A 14,776-nucleotide genomic window follows, 5' to 3' on the forward strand; every position below is an offset into this window, starting at 1 on the left:
TAGCCCTGACCCGGCAGTTTGGTAACGTCTTGGCAGTGCGTGTCGCCAAAATGTATTTACCCTTGTTAATTTGTATATTGTTAATTATGTTAATTGGGATAACGAGAAGAAAAGAATTGGCTCATTCACAACGGACAATGACAGCCGGTCTCTGCAGACAGCAGTTGCTTATTTAAGAAGGAGCCATAGTACTTTGGTAGAGCACTCTGTAGTGTTCACAATTCGTATACTATGTACAGAGTAGACATAAGCTGTGTATTGAATAGATCGAATCGTATACTTGTAGTATACTTTAGTATTCCAAATAATAGAGTGATGTATAGAAGTATCCATGGTACGGAGTACGGAGCACCACATCCAGCATCCATGGTTTGTGCGTGTCTATATCCCCCTTCGCTGTGGCCCGTCCTCTCCACCATCGGTCAATTCTTCCCCTCTTCTCTTTTCTTTTTCCAGCCTTCTTGAGTCATTCTGCCATATCATCACACATCTCTACCATCACCACCATCACCATCATCACCACCATCACTCAATTTCTAGTCTACTCCGTACTCAGCAGTTAATGCCTCCTCCGAACAGCCATCAGAGCAACCACCCGATCCACCTGGGTGCGCAACCGATCCACCTCGTCGATCACATCCGCCAGTTCAACCACATCCCGACCGGTCTGTTCCGGTGCCGGTCCGCGTGCTTCGGGTTGTCCTCCCGCCTTAGTTTTAGTCCTGGATGCCCTACCAGGGTCGGGCCCTAACGCCGTCGGGGCTTCGTCTCTGTCTATAAACGGGTCGTGGTCGTAACAGTATCTCCTAGTACTTGTGCTCCTCCTTCGTCTATTTGTAGTATGGGTGGTGATGGGACGGTGTCGTCGGATGGCTTCGTATGTCCGGATTAGAGCGACAAATGGGAGATGTGTAGCACGGAGCAGGAGAATGCGAACTCGACGGATAGATTCTGCAGATAGAAAGAGCCGCAGAGGTCGGATGCACAAGAGGGGAATCAGATTCTGTGTTGCATTGTGATCGTTAGAGGCTCCAAGTGTGACAGGTTGATACCCGAGAAGACAGCAATCTACATGACTCGAAACAGTGGAATGATACTAACCATTGGTGGCATGAAGTAGGTCAGTCGTCGAGAATTACTGCTTTCCAGCACGTAAATGGATAATCTAGTCTCCGGTGTCAGTGATTGGTCCATTCAATTCCAATTCTTTAGTTCCGCTTCCGCTTAATACTCAACTCACTGGAAGAGATATTCCTCGCGGGCATGCGACAGCACCTATCCTGGTTAGCTACATATTTCCGTTATAGCCACGGAATAACAACGACATACACCCTCTAAACTCATACTCATCAAACTGACCAAAGAGGAAATTAACAGCAAATTGGTCATGGAGACGAAAATCAGCCTGCGAGCATCATTAGCCGTTTTCCCCCTCCAAGGACTGGCCACCGCATCCCCGGAAACTCCATCTGCACAGTCCACGCCACAATGGATTCGAGAAAAGAAACGTGATCAAATCCGTATGCGACGATATTCTTTCACAAAAAATAATAAAATGCAAATAGCAGGTAAAAGCGGCGCACTCACATCAAACCGTAGCCGAAGATCGGGGAAATCTAAGCACATTAGCGTCATCTCCAACAACACACCACAGCCAACCAATCTCCGGACAAACTCCAACCCCGATGCATGACAGCGAAAACGTTCAATAAAATATGCACTTACATCATGAGCAATATCCTATGTGGACCAATCGATCATGCATTAAGCCACCGTTAGTGAAAAGCTCAACGTGCATCGACAGCCAACCATTTCCGCCCGGAATTTGAACGATAGGAAGACATGCTACGAGAGGAAAAGGGCAGTGAACGCACAAATCCCAAGACGTTTGATCTGCCTTGCGTTAGTATTCTTGCAATTTTGGGATCTGTGTGGCGTGTTTTCACCGCGTACCCAAAGAACACCTTGACCAGGATCCATGACATTTGTCGGAGAGTCAGTCGGTCTCGCGCCAGCATCGTGAACGTTGTCAGGAACCCTGCAAATGATAATCAATGGTTGGTATTGGTTTGTCTCTCCACAGTGTGGCGTCGTGGCTCAGCAGGTATAGAGTTTCGAGTGTATACCCTGTAGGCTCACTTACCCAGGTACAGCACGATGACTACAGGGATAAAACGGAAGAACGCTTTGGTCTAGAGGGTTCGACAGTCAGCCTTACTGCTCTCTCGGGTGCTAGTGATGTAACTAGGCGTCGGATACCATTTCCTTCAACACTGGTATCTATGCATAGAAGCGTAAGTGGACGATCCAGAAAACGCTCGGACAGGCCGTCGGGCATACAAGACTTCCAAAATAAGAATTCAGGCTAACGAGCGAACATATCCTGTATCGCGGTCAATTTCCATACGCTACTAAACCTTGTTGCAGTCGAACATACCTCGGAACAAGGAACAACGCTTCCAAGGATAGAATATCAAAGGAGATGTCCGTGATAGCGTCGCTCTCCTTTGCCAGTCCCACAATTCCTAACGCCCCGTTAGTGGGCTACAATCTAATACGGCCATTCCGATGGCACAGAGCACAGTTCAGCTGAGTAGGGGACAGCTGAATGCTGACAAGGCACAGTGACTCACTTGCAATAACAAAGGCAAGGCCCGTGCCGATTATGCCCAAATTCCAGATCTTCCAAAAGTCCATCTGGTAGAACGCCACTCCTGCGTCGGTCATCCCGCTCAGCTCATCGTATGCGAATGCGGCAATCCAAATGTACATCAAGGTCTCGAAGATGCCTATCCCTGTGGGCTTTCTTTCGACCAGGACGGCGTAGTAGAGGCACAAGAATGAGACGAAGAATCCGGCTTCGAAAGCTTTGCGGTACACAGGAACTCTAAGTCGTGAGTATGGGTCTGCCGTTCTATGAAGAGTTAGTCTGTTGACAATATCCAAGAGTTATTGAACATACTTCTCGTTGAAGAAGTGTGGTCTCTTTCTGGAGTGCACACTCAGTGAGTCCCAGAATACAACCTCACCCTTCCAGATATTATCGATGACTTTTTGGACAACCTTCTGACTGAGAAACTTCTTCGCTTGAGCTATAGTCGCAATCTCGAGGGCATTCAAGCCAAAGAATAGCGAAAGTCTTGCATAAAAAGGATCCTCAGTATCTCCAGCGTCTTCGCCTGAGGGAACATCCTCACTTTTCCTTCCAAGGAAGCGAGAGATATAGGAAGACCTCCGCAGCGGTGTCCTTTCAATATCATGCGAATTACCTTGTTCCCCAGTTCTGAAGGCAGCTTCTCTTTCGTCCAAGGAGAACGAAGCAGAGCTGCGCTGGGGACTGGGAATCTCCCACAATAGAAATTCAATTTCTTCATATTGGGTCAGATGACAAAGGAATTGCCAAGCTATGTATTCACAGGCGAATCCACGGCTCTCGTTGACGCCCCAGTCTGTATCAGCGCTGTTTTCGAATTGCCATTTTAGGATCCTTGTGCACGTTAGCTCATAACTTCGAAATTTGGGTGCATTCTTTCCACGTACATCAAAGCAGCAATGATCAATGGATTGCGCGAGTTGTCCGCCAGGGAATGGACAAGCAGCCGGATATCATGACCATGAGGTGACGATCTCAGTTGCTCAAATGTATAAGAGACCTCCGGAATTGCCTGGCTCAAGTAACTAATCATAATTCAGTCAGACCATCGATAGTAACAGTAACGGATGATCTTACTTGGATAGCTTTCGAACCACATCAACGAGTGGCTCATCGTCCTCGATAATCGGGATATCCGGTTCCTTCTCGGTTGGCTGGGCGGATATATAAGAAGATCTCAGGCTTTCAGAAGCCATGGAGTTCTGTATATTTCAGTGATAATAATACGATTTTCCTATGCGAGTTAGCAGGAGATCTCGATTGTAGACAAGCTCCGCTCACCATAAATATATATCCACTGTTACTGTAACTTGGATCCGGTTGGTGAAGCCCCAAGAGAAATTATTTTTGGCAGCAAAATAAACACATGCAATCAGTAGTTTACTAAACTGAAATAAATACCAAGAAATGCACGCCATGCAATGCTTATATCTGTGGCGTTAGTGCAATAATATTCCACCAAGTGATGGTGAACTGTCCTCGAGTTTCACCACCAAAATGTATTCGACACCAAGACGCTTTATCAGTCTCTTATCCTCCAATAATACAAGCAATAGACCATCAATCAAAACGTACAAGAATCTACTAAAACTGATCGATCTCAAAGAATGCCATCACACTCTCGCCTCACCGCCTCGGTTTACCACGTGATTCTCTCCCCACATCGTCGTCTAACTTCATTCGTCTCCAAGTATCTAACATTTATCACGACTCGACGATAACAGGTGTCGTTGGCTCAATAATACCCGAGGACCTGGTCATCGCATCCCATTAAAGTGGCCATATTCCTGCTGGTCCCAATGTGGATGATGACCACTACCATCCACCCTTCTACCCCCGTGAGATGAAGTGCCCTCGACACCATGGGACAAGGATACTCCCTGACAACCCTTTCGGCGGGTTCGGCCGGGATCGACGTGCCCGAGCTGTCCGACCTGGTGTATGAGAAGTCGATGGGCGGGGGCCGGTTCATGAAGAGCATCCGGGCTCGGCAGCGGAATGGCCTCGTTTTTGTAAAGGTAATTATGAAGCCTTATCCGAGTATGAATCTGGAGCTGTATATCAAGGCTATTAATCGTATGTTATTTTTACTTCTTTGGGGATTTGTGACGAGGTTGTCTGACAGTGGCTAGGGGAGCGCAAGTTGCTTGCGGATGTGCCAAATTCGTTGAGCTACCAGAGGATTTTGGAAACTGGGACAGGTGGTTATCTTGTCCGGCAGTTTATTCACAGCTCTTTATATGACCGGATAAGGTACGAGCGTGTCCGATCTTAGTATCTCAGATTACCCCACTAACGTGGACAGCACCCGTCCGTTCCTGGAAGACATCGAGAAGAAATGGATTGCTTTCCAGCTGCTCTGTGCTCTCCGGGACTGCCATTCCCTGGATGTTTTTCACGGTGACATCAAATCAGAAAATGTTCTCGTCACGTCGTGGAACTGGCTCTACCTCTCCGACTTTTCATCCTCTTTCAAGCCAACTTTCCTCCCAGAGGACAACCCAGCGGATTTCTCGTTTTACTTCGATACTTCTGGGCGACGGACATGCTATCTAGCCCCGGAGCGGTTCCTTGAGGCCGGAGAAGAACCGGGCAGCAGGCATGTTAACTGGGCCATGGACATCTTCAGCGCTGGCTGCGTGATTGCAGAATTGTTCCTGGAAGCACCCATATTCACTCTCAGCCAAATGTACAAATACCGAAAAGGCGAGTATAGTCCGGAACATAGCCAGTTGGCCAAGATTGAGGACCCGGAGATTCGGGAATTGATCCTTCATATGATCCAGCTTGAACCGGAATCGAGATACTCCGCAGATGAGTATCTGAACTTTTGGAAAAACAAAGCGTTTCCAGAGTACTTTTACGGCTTCCTGCATCAGTACATGTCTCTGATGACTGATCCATCCTCTGGTAGGGCGCAGGTGGATGCTGAGTCGGCGAATAGAGGCGAATCTGATGACAGGATTGAGCGTGTCTACTTGGATTTTGATAAGATCTCTTACTTCTTGGGGGAACCGTCCAAACCGCCCAAGGATGGCTCTGACCGTATTGATTCCAGGCTTACCGGCAGCATGTTTCCTGTGCAGCTGGATCTGCCGCATTACGGTCATCCAGTTTCAAAGTCCAAAGGATTACAAACGGATGACGGCGTGCTGATCTTTCTGACGCTCGTGGTATCTAACCTACGAAACACAGCCAGAGCGTCCGCTCGTATCAAAGCCTGTGACATTCTTCTGGCTTTTGCAGAAAGACTGTCAGACGAGGCCAAGCTGGACCGCATTCTTCCCTATGTCATGACCATGTTGAATGACCGGACAGACACAGTGAAAGTTGCCGCTATCCGTACCCTTGCTCAGCTCCTCGAAATGGTCTATGTGGTATCCCCGGTCAACGCTTATTTGTTTTCCGAGTATATCTTCCCCAGGCTTCAACCTTTTGTGTCCGGTTCCAGCGCCAACCCCAGCCCCATGGTTCGAGCTGCATATGCATCTTGCATTGCATCGTTGGCGCAGTCGTCTCTTAGATTCTTGGACATGATTCAAGTTTTACGATCTGACGCGCGCCTACCAGCTTTGATTCCAGCTGGATCCGAGCCGAGATGGACTGAAGATGCTACTTATCACAACTTGTACGACGTTGCGAGGGTTGACCTCCTTGACTATTTCGAGGCTCATACTAAAGCCCTCCTCACAGACACTGATGCGTCTGTCCGCCGCGCGTTCTTGGGTTCAGTGTCCAGTCTCTGCGTTTTCTTCGGCAACCACAAAACGAACGAAGTCATTTTAAGCCACTTGAACACCTACCTCAATGACCGGGATTGGATCTTGAAATGTGCCTTCTTCGAGGCAGTCATCGGTGTTGCTACCTACGTTGGAAGCACCAGCCTGGAACAATACATATTGCCGCTAATGGTCCAATCCATGACAGAACCGGAAGAGTTTGTGGTGGAAAGAGTTCTTCGTTCTCTGGCTGCAATGGCAGATGTCGGGCTGTTTCAGCGGTCGACGACGTGGGATCTACTCAACATCACTTTGCGCTTTTTAGTCCACCCGAGTATATGGATCCGCGAAGCGGCTGTGCACTTCCTTGTCAACTCAACCAAGTTTTTATCTATTGCTGATAAATACTCGATCCTCACGCCGATGATTCGGCCTTTTCTCAAGGTTAACATTGTGGGATTCACGGAGGCTGAAATCCTCGATGCATTGAGGAAGCCGGTTCCGAGAAACGTGTATGATATGGCTTTTGTTTGGGCATCCAAGGTCGAGAGAGGCGTCTTCTGGAAGTCGACCAGTCGTGAGAGCTTGTTTAGTCTGGGTGGTGATGATGGCTATACTGCTCGAAGCCAGAGACACGCTGGACTCTCGATGAACTCGCAGCCAAAGAACGAAGAGGATGAGCAGTGGCTGTCTCGATTGAGGGGCCTGGGCATGAGCTCAGAAGATGAATTCAAACTGCTCGCACTACGCGAATACATTTGGAGAGTATCAATGCGCCAGTCAAAAGACTCAACTGCTGAACCGACATTGAACGACCTCATCCCTCTCACACAGTACGAGGTTACGCCGCAGACTGTTTTCTTCGATAAGAACCAGAATATCAATCCCCGGCGAGGCTCAGTAAGTAGGCCTGAAAGCGCCAGGAATGGGGAGCAGAGGCCACATACGATCACTGATGCGCTGCTCGATGCTTCGACTACAATTGACAGTACACCTAATAATCGGCGCAAGCACTTGCGGTCGAGGAGCCAAGCGCAGAAAGACATAACTACGCTGGCAGTCCTGCGACAGGACAATATCCGGGGGGAATCTTCGGCTGCGACATCCCCGATGGCCTCGTCACCGGGTGCTCCTGAGTCACCACCTTCCTCTGATACTGAGCAGAGAGTACCGGGGAGCCGGAATAGTCCCAATAGTCCCACACAGGATAATAGCTCATTATCACCGACTGATGCGGATCCCACGCTGAAGAATTTGGGCGGTGTGCAACGAAAATCGAGTGCCATGAGCCTATTGAACCGCAAGGACCAAGTCAAGGCTGATGCAGAGACTAGCATGAGCTCTGCGAACGCTGTTGGCAAAGTTGACTTGCCATCACAACGGGAACGACAGCAATCACCCCTTTCACTCACGCATGAGAGGAAACCGCTCGAGTTCGAGCCGCCACAGTTCCATGCTAATCATTCCTACGGGGGAGATGATCCTACGGTCCTACGGTTACTCGACAATGTTTTCGCGGAGAATTATCCCACCGACCTCTTCGATCTGGGTCCGTACGTCAAGGAAGTCGACCCGCGACGGCCAATCAAGAAGGCTAGCGGGCAAGATGCGAACAAGGTCTGGAAACCAGAGGGCGGGCTCGTTGCCATCTTCGGTGAACATAGTGCTGCTGTAAATCGCATCGCGGTGGCTCCAGACCATGCATTTTTCGTGACTGCGTCGGACGACGGCACAGTCAAGATCTGGGATACCACCCGTCTGGAGAAGAACTTGACCCCGCGATCCCGCCAGACCCATCGTCACGCCCCGGGGGCGAAGGTGAAGACATTAACCTTTATCGAAAACACGTATACTTTCCTGAGTGGAGCTACTGATGGAAGCATCAATGCTGTCAAAGTTGACTACCATAATGTTAACGATACTGTTCGGTACGGCAAACTCCAGCTCGTCCGTGATTACCAACTTCCTACAGCCGAGGACGGATCCCCAGAATACGCCATGTGGATGGAACACTTCCGCGTCGAGGCACAATCAACCCTCCTAATCGCAACCAACACATGCCGAATCCTAGCCCTGGACATGAAAACCATGCTCCCGATCTACTCACTACACAACCCTATCCATCATGGCACACCAACCACATTTTGCTGCGACCGTAAGCACAACTGGTTGCTCGTAGGCACTACGCACGGAATCCTAGACCTCTGGGATCTCCGCTTCCGCGTCCGCCTCAAGGCATGGGGTCTCTCGGGCTCAGGACCAATCCATCGACTACAGGTGCATCCAACCAAAGGACGGGGACGATGGGTATGTGTCTCCGGCAGCGGAAGCTACGGCAACGAAGTCACCATCTGGGACATTGAAAAGATCCGCTGTCGGGAAGTCTACCGTGTAGATTCCCCGGGCACGGGTACCACCAGAAACGGCACACACGCCCACACACTTGCCAACACCAAAGACTACGAAGCCTGGCACGTCGACGGCGACAGACCAGAAGGAATGCTAAGCCGCTTCGCAACGACCGGTCCGCCGTCAACGGGAATGGAGCCCTCAGGTCCCAATAGTGCTAGTCCAGCTGGTATCTGCGCGCTGGCTGTGGGATATGACTCGCCCGATGACGGCAAAGACAACACGCACAGCACGCGCTGCGGGTTCATCGTTTCGGCGGGCTGTGACCGCAAAATCCGCTTTTGGGATCTTGCTCGGCCGGAATTCTCGTCTATCGTCAGCGGCTTAGACCCCGTGTCTGAGAATAACGGGTTAACAGGGAAACCGCGGTACGAGCTTTCCCAGCCAAGTCCCAATATGCTCATCACGGCGGAGTATCTGCCCAGCAGTAATTCCTCGGCTGGGGCAGGTAGTGCCGGGACCGGGTCTGGGGGCGGGAGCAAGAGCGGAAGGAAAGGAGCGAGTGGACGTCCGCCACGAAGTACAGTGATTAGTCTACAGCAACAGCAGTTGCTTAAGAGTCATTTGGACTTTATACAGGATGTGGCGGTGTTGAGAGTGCCGTATGGGATGGTTATTAGTGCTGATCGGGCTGGGATGGTGTATGTATTTCAGTAGTGGTGGGTTTATGATAATGATAATGAATATCTGTTCGAGTTCTCTCGTTTATTTGTTTATTATCCCGGATAGGTGGATGCATGTCAATGAGTAATTGAATGGGAATCTTTTCATAATCAAAACGCTAATAATACTCCAGAACCGCCCAGGTATACTCATCAACCGTCGAGAAAATAACACCTGCCGAAAGTAGCTCATCAATAGCCTGCTGCACATCTGCCATCGGAAGCCCCAACTTGGTCGCAATCACCTGCATATGCAGACCCTCGTTACTCTGAAACTCAGTCTTGAGCAGATTAAACACCCTGCGCGCCACAGGCGACATAGCCGGAAGCCCTTTAGCCTGTGCCGCATAGTCATCCGTACCACCCATCGCAGCATCACCAGGACCAGGACCAGCACCCCCAGCCCCAGCCCCAGCACCACCCGGCGGCCCACGAGCAAAAAACAAATGCACAGCAGCAGCCTCCAGCAAATGCACATGCAACTCATTAATATTCCCCAACGGCCGCACACAATGCGCACTAACAAACCGCTTATTCGCAAACGCGCGCATGCGCCCAAAAACCCTCGCATACCCATTCAACTCGACCTGGTCCTTCCCCGGCGCGCCGGGACCCTTCCCATCATCCGTCTCCATGGTATCCTGCGCCGTGCTCGTGTCGATCCACTGCTTGACTTCGATCTCGCCGGTGCCGTCGTCGATCTTGTAGGTTACGTTTGTGGTCTGGGTGCTGATGTTGCGGACTTGGCCGACGAAGGTTATGGAGGAGGCGTCGGCGCCGTCGATTTGGTAGTTTGCTTCCGGGTAGGGCTGCGAGGCATCGAGGGCTTGTTTGATTGTGATTGGGCGGAGGGTGGTGTTGTTGAGGTCGCCCTGTCATGTTTATTAGTATTTATTCTTTCATCCTCAGAACGATGGCAAGTACCTTTCCTCCTCCTCCCGGACTGGCGCTCATCTCGCCAGGCGTAAAGCCGCCCCCTCCGAATGAGTTACCGTAATCTGCATTGTCAGCGCGTTCCAAAAGCCCCGGTGGAAGCAAAGCTTACCCATTTTATCTGTTATTAGAAGTGTGCAATATAAGGTGATGTGCACTGCAAACTGCTCGATGCCATTTTACCAATTCGGGACGCCAGACGTGTTGGACGCGTCGCGGGGAGTGTTTATCTTGTTTGCAGTGTTTGGGCTGTTTGGCAGATTTTCGGAGGAACTTTGCTCCCTCACCGCCCGGGACTTTTTTTCCATCGCCGAAAAAGTAAAAGTTCAAGATAGACAGAGCTTTACAGAGAAGAGATTTGTTTCTGTGAGTTGCTAGATTCGGATTAAAGAGACTATCGCATCCTCGCTAACAGATGTTCATACAGTTTAGTTGGCATTTAATCACGCATAAAATCTCTGTCGACCGATAACGAGTTTTCCGCTCCGCAAGACGATTAATTCAGTCAACATACTTCTATACGAATAAACCGGTCGCACCGATAAACCAAAATGCCGCGTCGCGCGGCCTCTCCGGCAGCGTCGGAGAACGAGTTCGACATTACCAGTGCCCTCTTCCAGCACGATGGCGACTCCGACAACGAGCAGACCGTGACAGCGCCGAAGAAGCAACAGAAGAAAGTACCGGCTCAGAACCTCGATTTCCTGGGAGCAGAGATTAACGGCGACGATGACGAAGATGATGAGGCGTTCATCGCCGCGCAGCAGACATCGGCGAACCGCAAGGGCGCGAACCTTAAGGGCCGTACCGTGAAGAAAGGTGGTGGTTTCCAGGCGATGGGTTTGAATGCGAATCTGTTGAAGGCTATCACCCGGAAGGGTTTCTCGGTTCCGACTCCGATTCAGCGCAAGACGATCCCCACGATTATGGACGATCAGGATGTGGTCGGTATGGCTCGGACGGGTTCAGGAAAAACGGCCGCCTTCGTTATTCCCATGATTCAGAAACTCAGGAGTCACAGCACCCAGGTCGGAGCAAGAGGGTTGATTATGTCTCCGTCGCGTGAATTGGCGCTGCAGACGTTGAAGGTTGTCAAGGAGCTGGGGCGCGGGACGGACCTGAAGTGTGTTTTGCTGGTTGGTGGTGACAGCTTGGAGGACCAATTCTCTATGATGGCTAGCAACCCTGACATTGTCATCGCCACACCCGGTCGTTTCCTGCATTTAAAGGTGGAAATGGAGCTCGACTTGTCGAGTATCAAGTATGTGGTGTTTGATGAAGCCGATCGTCTTTTCGAAATGGGTTTCGCTGCTCAGTTGACGGAGATTCTGCACGGTCTCCCTTTCACTCGCCAGACGTTGCTGTTCTCTGCTACACTGCCCAAGTCGTTGGTTGAGTTTGCTCGTGCTGGTTTGCAGGAACCTACGCTTATCCGTTTGGATACTGAGAGTAAGGTATCTCCGGATCTGCAGAGTGCATTCTTCTCTATCAAGAGCGCAGACAAAGAGGGTGCTCTGCTTCACGTTCTACACGAAGTCATCAAAATGCCAACTGGGCCGACGGGTGTTGCGCAAGCACTGGCCGAAGACGAAGACGAATCTCACCACAGCAAGAAGCGCAAGCGTCCGCGGTTCAACAATGCTGTTAACAAGGAGTCGCCCACACAGCACTCGACCATCGTCTTCGCAGCGACCAAGCACCACGTCGACTATCTGGCGAGTCTACTAAAAGAAGCCGGTTTCGCAGTGTCCTACGCATACGGTGCTCTGGATCAAACAGCACGGAAGATCCAAGTCCAGAATTTCCGGGCAGGTGCTTCGAACATCCTGGTTGTCACCGACGTCGCCGCTCGTGGTATTGATATTCCCATTCTAGCCAATGTCATCAACTACGACTTCCCCTCTCAGCCTAAGATCTTCGTCCATCGTGTCGGTCGTACGGCTCGTGCGGGTAAGAAGGGTTGGAGTTACAGCTTGGTCCGTGATTCGGACGCCCCCTACCTTCTTGACCTGCAGCTCTTCCTGGGACGGAAACTGGTTCTTGGTCGGGAGAATGCCGGGAAAGCCAACTTTGCAGAGGACGTGGTTGTCGGCGCGCTTCCCCGTGACGGTCTTTCGCGGAGCTGCGAGTGGGTGAACAAAGTCTTGGACGAGGATGACGATATCGTTGCCCAGCGCGGAGTTGCCGCCAAGGGTGAGAAGCTCTACATCCGTACAAGGAACTCTGCCTCGCTGGAGAGTGCAAAACGTGCGAAGGAAGTGGTTACTACTGACGCCTGGAGTTCCATTCATGCCCTCTTCAACGACGAAAGCAGTAACCTCGAAGCGGTGCGTGAACAAATGCTCGCACGGATTGGAGGCTACCGTCCACAGGAAACTATCTTCGAAGCGAACAACCGACGAAACGGCAAGACTGCTGAGAGCGATGAGACAATCGACACGATCAAGCGTATTCGCACTTCCCGGGATAACAAGAAGCGCCGCGCAGAGAAAGCAGCCGGAGCATCAGAATTCGTCGACGGCTCTCTCAAAGAAGGCACCACAGCTGGCAAGACCGACGAAGACGCCTCCCCCGAGAACGAAGACGAAGACGAAGACGAAGCCGATGGCGTCGCCGATAACATGTCCCTAGCCGACGACTCCGACCTCGAAGTCACCTTCTCCTCCTACTCCCAACAACCCAATGACACCTCCAAACCCACCGCCGCCTCCTTCCAAAACCCCGACTACTTCATGTCCTACACCCCCACCAACGCCAACCTCGCCGAAGACCGCGGCTACGGCGTGCACTCCGGCACAAACGTCAACTTCGCGCAAGCCTCCCGCAGCGCAATGATGGACATCGGCGGCGACGAAGGTGCCAAGGGCATTGGCGAACCACGCACCCAACTCCGCTGGGACAAGCGCCACAAGAAATACGTCGCTCGCCAGAACGACGAAGACGGCTCCAAGGGCTCTCGTCTCGTCCGCGGGGAATCCGGCGCCAAGATCGCTGCCTCGTTCCGTAGTGGACGCTTCGATGCCTGGAAAAGGGGTAAGCGACTCGGTCGTCTGCCGCGTGTTGGCGAGGCCGAGGCGCCCAATCTCGCTGCTGGTGCGCATATGGGTGGACGTCGGTACAGACATAACAAGGAGCAGGCGCCTAAGGCTGCGGATCCGCTGCGTGGTGACTACGAGAAGAGGAAGAAGCGGTTTGACGCGGCTAAGGAGAGGACGTTGGCTAAGGCGGGCGGTGCGGCGTTCAAGGGGAAGAGTGAGATTAATAGTACGGATGATATTCGCAAGACGAGGAAGCTTGAGCAGAGGAGGAAAGAGAAGAATGCGAGGCCTTCGAAGAAGAGGTAGTTTGATTGTTCTTGGTTGTATATACTTTGGGATATACCTGGTGTTTGTGGATAGATTTAAAAAGTGTACATTGTGCGACATTGCTCCAGTTGAACTAATAGTAGGCCTCAGTATCACGGGAGCACTGCGACTCTACTGAGTAAATCTTGAGCCTTAGCCAAGTATGGAGATACCGACTGAGTGAGAATATGCATCGAATAGTCTGAATACTTCCACTTGAACTCATACATACGAAAAGGGCAGATGTTCCAATTCCATACAGAGTACTCCGTACTATTGTTCACATCGCCGCTAGCCGCTAACAATGTACTTGTATATGCATGACCAAGAGCAAACCGAGATAGCCGATGGATCAAATTGCATAAAGACGAACATGATCAACGACAGGGATCTCCCCTTCGCTTATCTGGATCTGAGATGTATCGCATTTTCTCTGGGGAATACAAATAGTTTGCGGGGAATGAGTTGTACAGAGTACAGAGTACGGAGAGGGCAGGTGGTATGTGCATAGTAGAATAGAATCCTGAAAGAACATTGTGGTATCTTCATTCACATGATCAGTGGAATGAGATGGTCTCGTGAGGAATAATGATAAATCCAGCTTCTGGAATGATAAGTTGAGGTGATGTTGACAACTCGTAAATCGAACTCGTCATATTCTCACCGACAGTTGTTTTCGTACTATGTATATTGAACTCTGCATGGCCCTCCGTATTCGACATGTTCTGTAAGTGACTGGTCATTGGCTACTGACAAGCTGTTGTTGTTTCCATTCTTGGAATTATTCGTTATTCGTCCTCGATGTCTGTCTCGCCCGAATAACCATCGCTTGATGCGAGAGCATCCTGGGAGGTATTCCTTGATATCGGATACGACGGTGTCTTTCTCAATTGGTCTGCTGCAACTTCAGCCCGGCAATAGATTCTGAGTACTGTGGCGAATTGCACAGCTGGTGCTGCGGACAGGCAGATGTATTCCAAGGTAAAGGCTACGTACAAATATGTATACTACGGACCGGATCGACTGACAGGCCCGTGCGAGTGTCTGGAAGAGAAG

The 14,776-nt window shown here is 50.7% G+C and overlaps 4 protein-coding genes across 4 annotated transcripts; 2 read left to right on the plus strand and 2 right to left on the minus strand.

Moving 5' to 3' along the window:
• Positions 1-559: 559 nt before the first annotated feature.
• Positions 560-3,849, minus strand: ASPGLDRAFT_116592 (uncharacterized protein; the record flags this gene model as incomplete). Its single annotated transcript, XM_022539782.1, has 11 exons — positions 560-1,003; positions 1,102-1,165; positions 1,241-1,275; positions 1,330-1,405; positions 1,954-2,038; positions 2,144-2,192; positions 2,341-2,383; positions 2,549-2,914; positions 2,963-3,487; positions 3,541-3,678; positions 3,731-3,849. 11 exons carry the CDS (start codon positions 3,847-3,849, stop codon positions 560-562), a joined length of 1,944 nt encoding a protein of 647 aa, XP_022404932.1.
• Positions 3,850-4,515: 666 nt separating this feature from the next.
• ASPGLDRAFT_117545 (ubiquitin-binding serine/threonine protein kinase VPS15) lies at positions 4,516-9,438 on the plus strand (the record flags this gene model as incomplete). Its single annotated transcript, XM_022539882.1, has 3 exons — positions 4,516-4,729; positions 4,786-4,906; positions 4,959-9,438. 3 exons carry the CDS (start codon positions 4,516-4,518, stop codon positions 9,436-9,438), a joined length of 4,815 nt encoding a protein of 1,604 aa, XP_022404933.1.
• Positions 9,439-9,562: 124 nt separating this feature from the next.
• ASPGLDRAFT_63191 (putative replication factor-a protein) lies at positions 9,563-10,397 on the minus strand (the record flags this gene model as incomplete). The annotated part of the gene is made up of 2 exons (XM_022548625.1): positions 9,563-10,315; positions 10,368-10,397. The coding sequence occupies 2 exons, from the start codon at positions 10,395-10,397 to the stop codon at positions 9,563-9,565; spliced, it is 783 nt and encodes a 260-aa protein (XP_022404934.1).
• A 209-nt stretch (positions 10,398-10,606) lies between these two features.
• Positions 10,607-13,946, plus strand: ASPGLDRAFT_140600 (ATP-dependent RNA helicase DBP10). The gene is made up of 2 exons (XM_022541706.1): positions 10,607-10,742; positions 10,804-13,946. Exon 2 carries the CDS (start codon positions 10,928-10,930, stop codon positions 13,718-13,720), a length of 2,793 nt encoding a protein of 930 aa, XP_022404935.1. The 5' UTR covers positions 10,607-10,742; positions 10,804-10,927; the 3' UTR covers positions 13,721-13,946.
• Positions 13,947-14,776: the final 830 nt, after the last annotated feature.

Source organism: Aspergillus glaucus (genome assembly GCF_001890805.1).
Source record: "Aspergillus glaucus CBS 516.65 unplaced genomic scaffold ASPGLscaffold_2, whole genome shotgun sequence".
Lineage (NCBI taxonomy): Eukaryota > Fungi > Ascomycota > Eurotiomycetes > Eurotiales > Aspergillaceae > Aspergillus > Aspergillus glaucus.

Excerpts from the sequence above, each read along its gene's own strand:
- ASPGLDRAFT_140600 (XM_022541706.1), top strand. The coding sequence starts at position 10,928 with ATGCCGCGTCGCGCGGCCTCTCCGGCAGCGTCGGAGAACGAGTTCGAC.